The following is a 13,616-nucleotide window of genomic DNA, read 5'->3' as shown; positions in this document are numbered from 1 at the left end:
GTAGGGATTTTCTACTTATGGAGGAGATTTTTTGTATCAACAACAGGACAACATCAGTGTTGGCTCATTCGAGAAATTGGATGGTGATTCTGCACGCTCCTCATCGCTCTTACCGTGTTGATTTCTTTCGCCGTGCATTTCTCGGCATAGAACATAGTGGTTGTACCAAATATCTACTGATTACCTATGTGGTCGTGGGGTAAGATAAGGCAGGTCATCATCAACGCTTCAAGTACCGCTACATCGTCCGCTCCCTATTCTAGATTCGAACCGCCCATACCTAATCAATAGTACGAGTAAAACCAGACCTCAAGAACAAATATGATATATCTTTTGTGACTCAAGTGATGAGTAGCATGAGTACTATAGATGGGCACAGTATCAACGCCGAAAGGACAGGGTTGCCCTCGAGCCCTGCTAGAAAAACCAAGCTCAGCTCATAACTAAGTACAGCAGGTTCCAAAATGAAGCACCTCCCTGATCTAAGACGAACATGTTTAACAGCGATATATTAGAAGACGCAGGGTATACATGTCGACCCTGCAAACAAAAACAAAAGAGATAGTGACCAGAGTGGGATTCGAACCCACGCCATTTCTGACTAGCAGTTTGATGTAAACACCTGAAGCTAGCGCCTTAGACCGCTCGGCCATCTGGCCTGGTTCATGGAAGTTTGGCACAGGTAAGTAGTATATATTCTCTCTGACTCTTGCGTCCGTGCGATTGAATGTTGAACTCCAATTGAAACATCCATGATATCAAGAGGACACTTCTGGTCACTAGCTTATGCTCGCAAAATTATTAATCTGATAATCTGATTATGGCCTGAGAGAAGGACACTTATTTCTCGAGAGAATGGCGTGTGTACCAGGAAGCAGTTACTATACAAATTCGAGGGAGACAAAGCCAAGACGGCACAAATTCAATCCAGTATAATGAAAAATAAGGGCTTTACCGAACTCCATGCACAGCATATAAGGAACACTCAAAGACCTACTCGATTGTTATGTTTTGTGCTAGAAGGTTGAGCACAGCAAGACCAAAAGAAATATCGACGCGAGCAGGATTTGAACCTGCGCATCCGAAAATAATAGATATCAAGAATCAAGTTCTAGTCTATCGCCTTAGACCGCTCGGCCATCGCGCCATTCGATATAATTATCCTGAGACCAGTACACTAATGTACGGGGGCGCTCGAAAAGCCAATAATCACAGCTTACTGGGTAGCGAACAACATAAGACTATCCCTGAAGGTAGACAATTAGGCCAGGTCCAAGGAGAGATGACAGATTCGCTCAGTCATCATCGACAGTAATTGCTGTGCTGGATCATCCCAAAGCGATCCTGTTGGTAAACGACTAATGCTGCCTCACAAGTCACCGTAGTGCCCGATTAAGCTCTGTGCCTACACTTGGACAGTAACACACTAGAGACGATTCCGAAGCTGACTTAAGACATCGAAGATTGAAGCAGGCTGGACAAAAGAGGTTCAAGAGGAATGGGAGAGGATATGAATGAATACATGAAGTAAGATATGGTGGGATCGGCAGAGTTCATGGCGTCACAGCCATTGACTTCCGGGTGCGTGGAGCGCGCTGAATACCTTAGTCTTTGATTTGTCGAACACTGCCATTACTGGGAGCAGTGAGGATTCGGGGTGTTCTCATAGACTGAGTGAAGTATGTACTGTATATGATCCGAGACGTGCCGATAGAAAGAGCATTTAATCATATGACACGCGGCGTGACCTACATTATAGCAGTTATTGTGTTCTTTGCCAAGACCTCTTCTCAGTTCGGAAGCGCTCCGGCTTCGGGTGCAAGTTCCCCAGAGAGATAAATTCATCCAACTACAGCCTGTACTTCTTATAGGTGATTCACAGGTAGTTCATACATCGCTACAAGTGTGTGAATGTCATCCATAATCTCGTCGGCTCAACTTCTCTAGAAGGAATGACACGTACGCGTGAAGCCAAACAACAAAGCCAAGGAGCCTCTTCTGACACAATCGAGGCTGAGCGCAAGTATGCGGTGACGAGGCGATTAAAAGGTGAGCCCACTTTGACAATCGCAACAGGAAGCAGCGAAATCGTCTCTCTCAGAAGGCATTTCGAAATCGACAAGCAGAATATATCAGAGAGCTCGAAAATCGAGTTGCTGGTCTCTCGAAATCCGATGACGAGCGGGTAGCCGAACTGGAGGAAGAGAACAAGTCTCTCCGCAGTCAACTGCTCAATGTCAACAACAAGTTGGAAAGTGTGCAAGTGACACTCCAGACACTGACAAATACTATCTCTGGTGCCCTGAATCTCTCGGTGAGCGAATCTCGAATGATATAAGTACGGCAGTGCAAGTATGCTGACTAGCTCGATAAGAGTAAATCAGAGGATGAAGTTGAAGTTGTCGTAAAACAGGATTCTTCTCCCGAGCCACAAAATACTGTGGAGACTAAAGGCCGGGAACAAAGTCTGGGTCTGCCAGAAAGCGGCCAGAATGCCACTACGGAGAACTTCTACGTGGTTCCTGGCGACCCTCTAAGTCCCAACAATGTCCAGTCGACTTCCAGTATGGGCTTCATCGAAGAATTGCCATCAGATGGCCGCCAAGCAGAGAGTCAATCTCAGAGTGACAACCTTGCTCTGAATTCGCTGATGGACCAGAGTGGAGCAGAACCAAGCTGGGGACTTACTACTTACTCGAACAAGTCTCCTTCTAACCTTCAGCATCAATCACCGGTGGAGATATCCCACATCCCGAATACGTGGACATTCGAGTATCAAATGGGCCCCGAAGCATACACGAGAGCTTTCAACGCGAGTCAGGACACAAGCACTGCCTTGGAGATGGAATGGACGCCTTCAAATTCTCCATTTTCAGAGCATCTCACGACATTGTATAATTGCTTACGAGGAAAGTGGCAAAGTTTCGGCATGTCGCTTTCAAGTCGTCCGGAAATGTAAGTTGTATCATTAGCCGTGCGATATACGAGCTAACATATGATTTCCTAGTCCCAAGCAATCTGTGTCTATGGTTCTGTCCATGTTCAACAGTGTCGCCCGACCGGAAGCGATGATGTGGTATGCCAAGACGCGCTTCTACCATATCGTTGACTTTGCTGTGTGGCAGCTTCGTCCATCACAGGAGGCATATGAGAGAATCCACCCTCGATATCGCCCGACGAATTTACAGCTTTCAGGCAATTATCCATGCATCATCGACTGGTTACCCTTCGCATCGATTAGGGACAAGCTAATCCTCTTCCATTCGGCCAACCCATATATTGACAATATCTTCTCCGATTGTGTGGCCTCGTATTCGGTCGAAGGAGTATTATCAGACTTGATCATCGGGGCCCCGCCAACGCCAATCTATGCCCGGATTCTTGATTTTGTTATTGCAATGGGCAACAAAGCACCCCGATCGACCCCTCAACAACAGGACCTGCAGTTGCCAGTCGCAGATCTAAACATGTTGTTCGAGTCGCCACACTACGCCCGTCTAGCCTTCAAGAAGCTCAAGATGGACAAAGACCTGTCGAACTACAAGCTGGATCCGCTCTTCTTCCGCAAGTACCCCGAGCTCTTTGATCCCACCAGCGGTGTCATGGCAAGGGGCGTATCACTCAAGCCACCGGCCCAGGTCCTGCTGCCTGTTCCCAAGCCTCTAGACGCTCAGACTGTTGGCGTCTATCGCAGCTTCACCGACTTTTCTCTTAGCATGCTCTGGAACACATTCCCCCAACGTTGACGTAGTTGATCAGAAATGGCCCAACGCGGCACAACGCTCCCTTTGATCCCTCGCTTCGTACATTTGTATCACACGGGACGCGCCAGTCTTTATTACCATGATCACTCGGCAATACTCGGAAAACAGCTCGGAGAGACAGAGACCCATTCGGCAGTATCCTGGCTCGTGCGCAGTCCTCTGATGGCTCGTACCAAAGCGAACGTCCATACCGCTTAAGGGTCGCACGACTATTGAACACGACGGACAGTACACAACTTGTCCTCTCGAACTGAACTGGCTATACGGCCTCATTGCAGCCCCATGACGCACTTCCAGAATCAACATCGGCTTAGCGTCACACGCGGACCGCATAGGCGTAATTCTCCTGAGGACAGGGTCCGGAAAGCCGTGCTCGCAGAAGTCCCGTTTGGACTGATAGAGGACCCTCGCTCATAGAGTAATCCGGAAGCCGAAGTGCATCTTCCTTCACATAGACGACATGTGCGTTTTAGCCACTTGTACACATGCAGTGTTTGAGCACGAGCTACCAGTTGAAAGAGCAGGATACGACTCTGCAGAGGAGTTCAAGATACCGCATACGACTAGTGGCGTGAAGCTCAAAGACTATGTCTCGAGGCACAAGTGATCTCTAAGATATTTGTTTTGTCGGAAACAGAGAACAAGTTTTTTGATACACGCCCACCCAGGGCAACTTTGCTAAAGCAAGAAGAATGGCAGACTAGCTACTCTAAATAATCTGTAGAGAAGAGAAAGAGTGAAACGCCAAGAACAGGTTCTATTCTATGCGCTTCTTGCCTTCCTCCATGTAACCCAGGTTGGTGTTACTGCGTCCACGACTGTGTTTTGGGATAAAAGCGCCAAGAACGGGGTCGCTGCTGACACGGTCGAGAGCATCCTGATAGCTCTCGGTCGCATGTGCTGGTGTATTCAGTTTTGGCCAGTTCACCTAAAGTTGATAAATTAGTCGACAGTGGTATCACAAGACATGTCAGAGAACATACGTAGAGCGCGCCATTTGTAGCCATGAATCTCGCGGTCCAGGCGGCGGTGATGACACATAGGAGAGTGAAAATGCGCAGGGGCCAGACAGTCGCATCTGGCATGCGGCGAGTGAAGAGGGTAATGAAAAGGAAAAAAAGACAGGCACACAAGACATAGGGAACAGCCTGGATGGAGACAGGTCTTGTGTCAGCGAACTGGTGGGCACTGCCGAATCCAGATGGGTCAGGAATGTATGCTCCTAGGAACACATCGAAGCCATCTTGTCGAGGACCATCGGAGAAGTTGTTCCGGATGTACCGTGTGATGGAGTTGTTGAGATCCTGGAGCGCGCCTGCTCTTGTACGCTTGCCGGTTCGAGTGAAGTCTGTCTTCAGTGCGCCAGTGCCCGAATAGGATCTGCTGACAACGTCGGCATTATCAGCCCAGACATTGCGGAAAAGGTGCTCGAATGACTCGTCCTCCTGCGCCTTCTGTCCAGGTCGCAAGACGCCGAGGTCGGTGAGCATGCGTGATAGAGTGAAGCGACCAAGCATGGACTGGACGACATTGGTTCGGTCCAGACAATCCATGCAATTAGTTCGAACGATAGCACTTTGCTTTTTGATGATGTCAATACGACCGCCTGGTGCGTCGACACCATGGAAATACTCTCCCTTCATCAGACCCTCCTTCAGTTGTTCAAGAAGCAGTTCAGCCCTGTGCCATTTGAGGCCCTTTGTTTCACTGTGGAAATCGAAATAGATATAGTGAAGTTTGTCGAATTCGTGCTTTTGCTCCGAAGGGTCGATGACGGTGAACTTTTCCCTCGTCATCCGGTCTGACTGGCTTCTCTCAGCGGGGCTGTCGACAAGCTTCTTCACCATCTCTTCGTAAGCTTCCTTGACCCGCTGCTCTCTGCCTTTTTGATTGACCAGATTGACAAGCCAATTATCACCATAGAGGTGGATCTGCTCGTCAAAGTGTAGCTTAGCAGCATCCACAGCAGTATCAATACCGCGAACCTGGAGCTTCGGCGTGTACTTTAGCGTATTCACTTCGGCCCAGTAGACGGGGACGCTGCCCCGAGTTTGCACATAAGAAAGAACCTGGGTCTCCTGGCCACGAGGCTTGGAATTGGAGAAGCCGCCATCTCCTGCAAAAGTGGTCATCCCACTGGAAGAATCGTCGTTCAAGATGACTGTCTGCTCGGTCTCATTGAAGTTGGACACATGACCCTGGTCGTCAAGACCTCGGGAGAAGTACCGGGTTCCGGCTCTGTGTCGAGATCTTCTTGTAATGAGGATAAACGTGAGTGGGGTACCTTTAACCGAGGTGTTGGTAATCCTCAGCATGCCAAACATGACAGGAAGGATGTAAGGATCAACAGCCTGTTGCGGCCCTTGGCTTGTTCGTGAGTTAGTCTGCCCGAGGCGGAACTTGATGAGGTCTGATTGAATGAAGCGATTCCAGAAGAAGCGATCATCCGCTCTTTGCCAAAGTGGACCTATTTCATTGCTGACAGCTTGTCGTTGAAAGCTGTTAGTAAGATCGAATGTGTACGAGAAATACATAGGACCATTGTGCAAAAGTGACTTGACCAGCAACAAGTAAGTGTCCTCATCCGGATCATGGACTTGGCGTTCACGCAGTGGGAGCATCTCAGTTGCCACAATTCGATACACCATATGACCCTTGATTCGGCCCATAGGTTGAGCTTTGGTGATGACAACAATGTATTTATCTGGGATACATCAGTATGATATCACAGATGTTTCGCAACAAGTTTGTTGGCGTACCCAAACGCAAGCTGATAATTCCCATTATGCCCTGGATGCTGGTAACCCTCTGGCCACCAAGAAGTTTACCATCATTGAGTCTGATGTCGCCAGAGGGCCTGTCTATCACCAGAGTCGGCGCCGAAGGATTAGACGGGGAAGAGAAGGCATAGTGCTCAGGAGACGCGTGGACATTGATGTCGCGGAAAGGCAGCACTGAACTCATCTCGGGAACCACTATACAAACAAAAGGAGGAGGGATAGAAGAAAAGGGGACTACGAGAGCAAAGCTGTCTATGTGTCAGTTAAGGAAAATGCGATAGGTTGAAAACACAAGGAAAGGTCAAAGAAAATCGATGAATAAATCTTTGGAAGTGTTGTTGCCAAATAGGTACGCAAGTACTGTGCAGCAGACGCGGATGCAGATGCCTGTGGTGCTGAGAAGTGGATATGACGTCTCGGGAGCAAGGGGAGCGGATGAGCAGAGGCAACCCCGTGCCCTAATCTGTTGTACTGTAGGTATCGTTCTTTACTGGGCGGTATGAATACCTTATCGAGGTGCAGTTCAGCGAAATCGCCAGGGCCGAGCAATTGAGGGCCGTGCGTACCGACCCTGCCAGTCCTGCAGCAGCAGACTAGGGCGATTTAGGACAGATGTTTTGATCATCCGGTCACGATGGGGATAGGGCTTGGCGGTGGGATCCAACCGCTTCCGACCAAGTTAAGGAAGCTGCAGCTGAGGCGCAATTGGAGGCAGACGGAATCTGAAGACATCATCATCAGATCCTAGCCATAACATTGTGAAAGATCAAGAGAACCAACACCCCTTCTCCTTGCTCTATTCTATCTATCACCAGTGCGAACCACGGCCGCCTCTTGTGTCGAGTCAATCACATAGTCCGTCCATATCGTATCCACCGATATACACAACAACATTATGGCAGCCCGAATGCAGCAGCCTGGGAGACCTGGAGGTGCTCGCTTTGCACAGTTCAAGTTGGTCTTGCTCGGTAGGCGATGATGTTTTCCATTTCAAAGCGACCAAATTACTGACTAGTTCTGCTCGTGTAGGTGAATCGGCAGTGGGAAAGGTTAGAGGCGCCTGGACGACTTGTTTGCCTTGACCGCATCGCTGACTGACACCCTTTATTTAACACAGAGCTCGCTTGTCCTTCGTTTCGTAAAAGTAGGCTTAGCCATTAAATGTCACCTGCATAAAAGGTTTCGTGCTGATATATACTCAAGGATCAATTCGATGATTACAGAGAATCCACCATCGGCGCCGCTTTCCTCACACAAACGATAGCCCTTGACGACAACACCACAGTTAAATTTGAGATCTGGGATACTGCAGGACAAGAGAGATACAAATCGCTGGCTCCCATGTACTATCGCAACGCAAACTGCGCCGTTGTTGTATACGACATCACCCAAGCCGTACGTTCCTTCCGCATCCACTGTGCCTCCGGCTTTCTTCTTGGCAGGCGCGCCTGAATCAGAACTAACCATCCACGTATTGCAGACATCGCTGGACAAGGCCAAGGCATGGGTCAAGGAACTTCAACGACAGGCAAATGAGAACATCATCATCGCTCTTGCAGGAAACAAACTCGATCTCGTTACTGAACAGCCAGACAAGCGTGTCGTCACAACTGAGGATGCTCAAGCGTATGCAAACGAGGCCGGACTACTCTTCTTCGAGACTTCAGCCAAGACTGCCGAAAATGTCAAGGAACTCTTCACCGCCATCGCAGAGAAGCTCCCTATCGAGCAAGCAAGCCAGAGAGGAATGAGAAGCGGTCCCAGACCCGGTGTCGACTTGAGGCCTGAGTCTTCCGCTACCCAGGGAGGACAGGGATGCAACTGCTAAACGACTCGCCGCCGACACATGCGCTCCGCCCATTTCTTGAATGATTAATTGAGCGCTACAATGGTGGATAGACGGAAAGCGATGCGCTACGCCTGATCCATACTATATCAACACCACGACGGGAAGATGGGCGTTTTGGAGCTTTTTGACGACTTTACAATTTGGGGCTCATAAGATTGCGTTGTTGCCACTTGACCATCTTTATTTTCCTTCTTCCATCGACCATTAGAGGAATTCTGTAATGTTGCTTCCATCGTGTTTTCCATCCCTCGCTTGTGACACGTCCCATATGCAAGAAACAGCTAATCGAATCCCATCAGCACATATCTCGAATCTCCAGCATTCGTTCCATTCCCCGAATGTGACCGTGTGATTCTAGAGTACTGATCGACTCGGGTCTTCGATACATGCATCATGTGTCTAGGAAGTCGCAAAGTCGAGGATTTCAACCAGTCGCAGATTGTAAGGAGAAGGTGTCTGCTCACAGGTCGATTCTCATGTCAAGCAGGGCACAATATACCACAGAGCCACAGCTTTGTGACCTTGACACTCCACTGCTCTCGCACGGGCTCCAACACATTCTGTGAGGAGGCATAGACTCGAGAGATGAACCGAGAGGGCGATGAGTCTTGGTACCCACGTTGACTCGCGCCTAGCTCTGACTTCTCCGTGAATGAGATGCATCGATTTCATTACCCAATGGCGCCTGTGGTTGCATCCAGGGTCATTCGGATTGGCATAATATGTGAGCGGAACCGTGTTGTATAAGAGGGCAGTATACTGAGTAGTATGCAACCTAGATCGTGTTACCGTGCAAAGCAGTGGAGGCGAATGAAGGGGCTGGGAAGGATTAGAGACTGAGCATGCTCTGAATGATGGATTGGCGACGTCGATGGTTTTGGACGAGGTGAACAGTCAAGGCAAGGCATTCAGGAACGACTCTCACTGTCATAAGCAATCAATGACAAGAAAACTTCATCATCCGGCTGAAGACCTTGTCATTCTTCAGAATAAGAAAACCCGGTAAGTGCAGGGCCATCTTGCTTCATATAGAAGCGATGGACGATCTTAACCAGCTCTACTTACCTACTGCATTCACGGTAACTACTACAGCTCTTCGTTGAAAGAGATTGTATCAGCACCGGCGTAAAACAATGACGAGCGTCGCCGAGGCAGCCGCGGTCTACAGATGGATCAATAATAGGTCATGGCCAGGACCTCAAACCTCGGCAGAAATGGTCCTCCATCAACTGAGACTCGACCTTGATAAATTCCGAATCAAGAATTTCGATACCTTTGGATTCGACATGAATATCATAATGAACACTTCCCTCAATATGTCGCAAGGGTTTGACAATCAATCCTCACCACGAATGTCAGATCGTACCCGAGCACATGTGTTTGACCTAGAACCACATGGTGGTGAAAGGAAGCCATACCTAGCCAGGATCACCCATGACAGGGTGGTAGAGATACGCCCCTATAGCACGAAGCAAACGCGATGGATGAGTTTCCGGAGATACCTACACTCACAAAACTTGTGTCATTCTGGAATCTCTCTCCTCCGCCAAATTGAATGGTGGAATGTAAACGGAAAGCAATTCCATTTCCTATGTTTTCCCGCTGAGCTACGCCACGTGATATATCGACTGGTCATCGGCCCTGATATTGAGCCATATCCGAATGCGTCTTTGTCCCAGAGCGGTCGATTACGGAGATCCCGACAGAAGCTGCTGGATCTGTTCCTTCTGAACCAGCTCATCTATCATGAAGTACGTCACATGGTCTTCAAGCAGGTACCGTGGATTATAGAAGGCAGGTCACTATGGAACATCATGACCATCCGCATGCCGTCCGCCATTGCGAGCATACGACGTCTGAAGCTGGCACTAGACAGGGAACAGTGGTTCCGGATGTTCGGCCTTACAGTCATGGATAGACTGTCAAGTACGCCGGACGAGCCGCAGCAATTGGTGCTGCCGGAAGGACGATACCATGTCCTACAATCTATGGATCTGCAGAGTCTAGAACTCATCATGCCATATCCCGACCAGCCTGGCAGTATCGCAGAAGTGGATAATCGCATCAAGTGCCATCGCCAACGGGTTGCACTGATGCTGACCGCTGGATGGCCCTTTGTGAAGGGCTTGCCCGTCACTGTGAGCGGGTTCGTCACTCCAGAGCAGAAGTTCAAATTTGAGAGTAGCGCGCGTCGAGCCCTCGAGAGGAGCCAAGAAGCTTGCATGACCCCAGCTGCCAGTGATGACAGCAGTATGAGTGATGACGATGACGAGAGTCAAGACTTTGAGATCACCCATGAGGGCGGAGTGCGTCTTTTGGGGTATGAGACATTCGCATATGACCACGATATGATGCCACCCTCATATTCTGATGATGATTCGACCGATGAGGGTCACACGGACGATACGGACGATGACGAGGATGATGACGATGACTTGGAGATTCGCACTCTGACCATAGTCGAAAGATACCTTGAGGAGATCGAGGGCGAGTATATCATATTACTCCGGGCCCCAGTGCAATGCACCTGCTGCTCTGCCGCAGAATAGGAAGGATCTATAGTTATCATCTAGTTCTTGAAAAGTTACAAGAAACTCATTGCATTTTGATCAGGAATTCATCCACTATTCATTAGGGACTTATTTACCATTTACTAGTAACTTAACAACTGTTCAGCAGAGATCCAGTAGCTAAGGTATTTATCGAAGACTTACTGACTATTCATTGACGACTTACTGTTTTATCGAAGATCACCGAATAGTCATTGAAGACTTACTGGCTATTCGTCGGAGGCTTACTAGCTATTCAACAAGGACTCACTGAATATCCATTGAACTCTCATCGACCATTTGTTTGTGACTGATCGAGTATATTCACTCAAAACTCAACCGCAAACCAGATGTTGTTTACCTCGCAGTCAGAGCGCCAAGAACAAGGGCCCATGGTTTCCCCACATTGTGGTGTCTCGCCCCATACGCGACGACTACAGGTATTTTGCCCTGCGCTTATTAGCGGGAGACCAGCGACATCATCATTATCGATCATCAATGTACTGTACACGTTGCCCTGACTGACCTGCTTCTAACCCGACTTGACCTCAATACATTTCACGAGGAACATAATAATCATCAATTGTTCATCTTCAAGTTTCAGGCTAAGGTAAAAAGAAAAAAGATGCGTTTCTTCTCGCTCGCCAATGCAATCGGTCTCCTGGCCGCCACATCGACCGTGGTCTCGGCATTGGAGAAGCCGTTGAATATCGAGGTGACCAAGGCTGTCGAGTGTGAGAGGAAGACTCGTACTGGTATGTCTTTCTTTTTCTCTTTCTTTTCGTATTGTTTGTCAGTCGTTTCTTGGTCAAGTCTCTTTTCTGGTTCTAGTGTATGGGGATCTGGTGTTGTTTTGTTATGGATATTGCTATGGAAAAGAAAAAGAGGAGGAAGTAAGACGTGCAAATGCTCTTGTTTGAGAGTAGATTATACCTGTTGATAGCAAGCAATTGTCATCTGCTTTTCATTTTCCTATCACCTGATTCGACAACAGAAAAAGAACACTTATTGACCAAAACAATCACTACAGGCGACAAAGTTGCAGTCCACTACCGCGGCAAGCTCGAGTCTGACGGCAGCGAGTTCGATGCCTCGTACAACCGCGGCCAGCCATTGACTTTCCACGTCGGCAAGGGCCAGGTCATCAAGGGTTGGGACCAAGGATGTGAGTTTCTTTCTTTTGTGATTATTCTTCGGGACATCAAATTGCGCCCCGATGAACATGGCGAACTGATTACTGACTCTTCAACAGTACTCGACATGTGCCCCGGCGAAGCCAGAAAGCTCACCATCCAGCCCGAGTGGGCATACGGCAGCAGAGGCATGGGACCGATCCCGGCCAACAGTGTTCTGAGTAAGTGTCTTTTTTTTCTTTGGTCTAATATCCTGCATGAAACAATACTGATAATGTGGGAAATCAGTCTTCGAGACGGAGTTGGTTGATATCGTGTCCGCGTCCAAGGACCCCAAGAGACAGGAGTTGTAGATTGATGAATGTCATATCAAGGTGTATCTATCTGGGCATGCAGCAGAGGGCACCATAGCTTGACGAAATTGCGTATTTGTCAGAGTACGAACGAGTATGCAGACATAGACATGTACACTTTCTTTCAATCCTGATTCATGGCCATCTCCTCCATAGCGACGACGGCGTTCTCGAGCTCCCTGATGCGCTGGCCGATACGTCTCTTGACCTCGTCGGCGACGTCCTTGTCGGGCCCCTCAAGCACGGCCTTGTAAGCCTCCTGCACGCGCTCGAGCTCCTGCCTCGCGGCCGCGCGGTCTTCCTCGGCGTAGACGGTGTTGTTCTCCGTCTCCTCGGCTGCGATCTCGAACTGTCGAGAGACAAGCCACATTAGCATTTCCTGACATTGTCTCTGTGTCTTGATGAATTGAAAAGAAGATACCTCGTCCCTCGCAGTGGCGTACAACTCTGTGATTTCTTCAATCTTCTCGTCGGCAACGGACTTTGACGAGGCCCAGCGCACCAGCGGCGGCGTGTGCGAGGCTGATCGTCGACTCGTGTGAAAGAGGTACGGCTGTTGTTGTTGCGGCCTTGTCAGAGTCCGTAGGCCGCGGATCGATGCGCTTGTGAGGAAGTGGGTGGAGGTAGAGGTAGACGAAGCGCAGAGCCGGCGGGTGCAGAGGGCACTGGTGGTGCTGGCGGAGGTGGTGAGGCTGCGGGGTACGAGGAAGGCGCGGGAGAGCATGGTGGGCGGTGTTCTACTAGAGGGAAGAGGAAGGAGAATGAGCGTGTGTGTGTGTGTATACAATGTTCGAAATCGACAGAGGTCTTTAGAGTTGATCGTTATGTCAGGAAATATAATAAAGAAGATCACATAAAGGATCGAGTGCATCTCTGCATGACGTGGAGACGCGATCGGCGTGTGGAGAAGAATCATTATCATCAATATTATTGTTCATATCCTGATAAATACTACACTTATAAGATACAAGTAGCTCTTCTCATTCTCAACTTGTGGAGTTCATATTGCCAATGAAACATCTCCGAGAAATGTAATCTGTTCACAGAATATGACTGGTATGGCGATGTTGTAATTCGCCACCCGCCCCTTCCGCCGCAGAGTCACGACTTCTTTTGATTTGTTGATGTATTCTCTTGTTCCCGTCTGCCCCTGCGCCGCCTGGGTACATACATGCACAATGGCATGGC

The 13,616-nt window shown here is 48.9% G+C and overlaps 5 protein-coding genes across 5 annotated transcripts; 3 read left to right on the top strand and 2 right to left on the bottom strand.

Moving 5' to 3' along the window:
• Nucleotides 1–1,952: 1,952 nt before the first annotated feature.
• On the top strand, nucleotides 1,953–3,746 carry AAFC00_002420 (uncharacterized protein; the record flags this gene model as incomplete). Its single annotated transcript, XM_069341732.1, has 4 exons — nucleotides 1,953–2,023; nucleotides 2,077–2,314; nucleotides 2,375–2,955; nucleotides 3,008–3,746. The coding sequence occupies 4 exons, from the start codon at nucleotides 1,953–1,955 to the stop codon at nucleotides 3,744–3,746; spliced, it is 1,629 nt and encodes a 542-aa protein (XP_069198240.1).
• Nucleotides 3,747–4,521: 775 nt separating this feature from the next.
• Nucleotides 4,522–6,728, bottom strand: AAFC00_002419 (uncharacterized protein; the record flags this gene model as incomplete). Its single annotated transcript, XM_069341731.1, has 3 exons — nucleotides 4,522–4,692; nucleotides 4,748–6,468; nucleotides 6,524–6,728. The coding sequence occupies 3 exons, from the start codon at nucleotides 6,726–6,728 to the stop codon at nucleotides 4,522–4,524; spliced, it is 2,097 nt and encodes a 698-aa protein (XP_069198239.1).
• Nucleotides 6,729–7,439: 711 nt separating this feature from the next.
• On the top strand, nucleotides 7,440–8,372 carry AAFC00_002418 (uncharacterized protein; the record flags this gene model as incomplete). The annotated part of the gene is made up of 5 exons (XM_069341730.1): nucleotides 7,440–7,512; nucleotides 7,574–7,593; nucleotides 7,662–7,688; nucleotides 7,748–7,939; nucleotides 8,025–8,372. The coding sequence occupies 5 exons, from the start codon at nucleotides 7,440–7,442 to the stop codon at nucleotides 8,370–8,372; spliced, it is 660 nt and encodes a 219-aa protein (XP_069198238.1).
• Nucleotides 8,373–11,567: 3,195 nt separating this feature from the next.
• Nucleotides 11,568–12,428, top strand: AAFC00_002417 (uncharacterized protein; the record flags this gene model as incomplete). Its single annotated transcript, XM_069341727.1, has 4 exons — nucleotides 11,568–11,697; nucleotides 11,973–12,107; nucleotides 12,195–12,296; nucleotides 12,364–12,428. 4 exons carry the CDS (start codon nucleotides 11,568–11,570, stop codon nucleotides 12,426–12,428), a joined length of 432 nt encoding a protein of 143 aa, XP_069198237.1.
• Nucleotides 12,429–12,552: 124 nt separating this feature from the next.
• AAFC00_002416 (uncharacterized protein) lies at nucleotides 12,553–13,152 on the bottom strand (the record flags this gene model as incomplete). Its single annotated transcript, XM_069341726.1, has 2 exons — nucleotides 12,553–12,777; nucleotides 12,850–13,152. The coding sequence occupies 2 exons, from the start codon at nucleotides 13,150–13,152 to the stop codon at nucleotides 12,553–12,555; spliced, it is 528 nt and encodes a 175-aa protein (XP_069198236.1).
• Nucleotides 13,153–13,616: the final 464 nt, after the last annotated feature.

This window comes from Neodothiora populina (genome assembly GCF_041146345.1).
Source record: "Neodothiora populina strain CPC 39397 chromosome Unknown canker_contig_15, whole genome shotgun sequence".
Lineage (NCBI taxonomy): Eukaryota > Fungi > Ascomycota > Dothideomycetes > Dothideales > Dothioraceae > Neodothiora > Neodothiora populina.
This window is presented reverse-complemented; position numbering and strand designations above follow the sequence as displayed.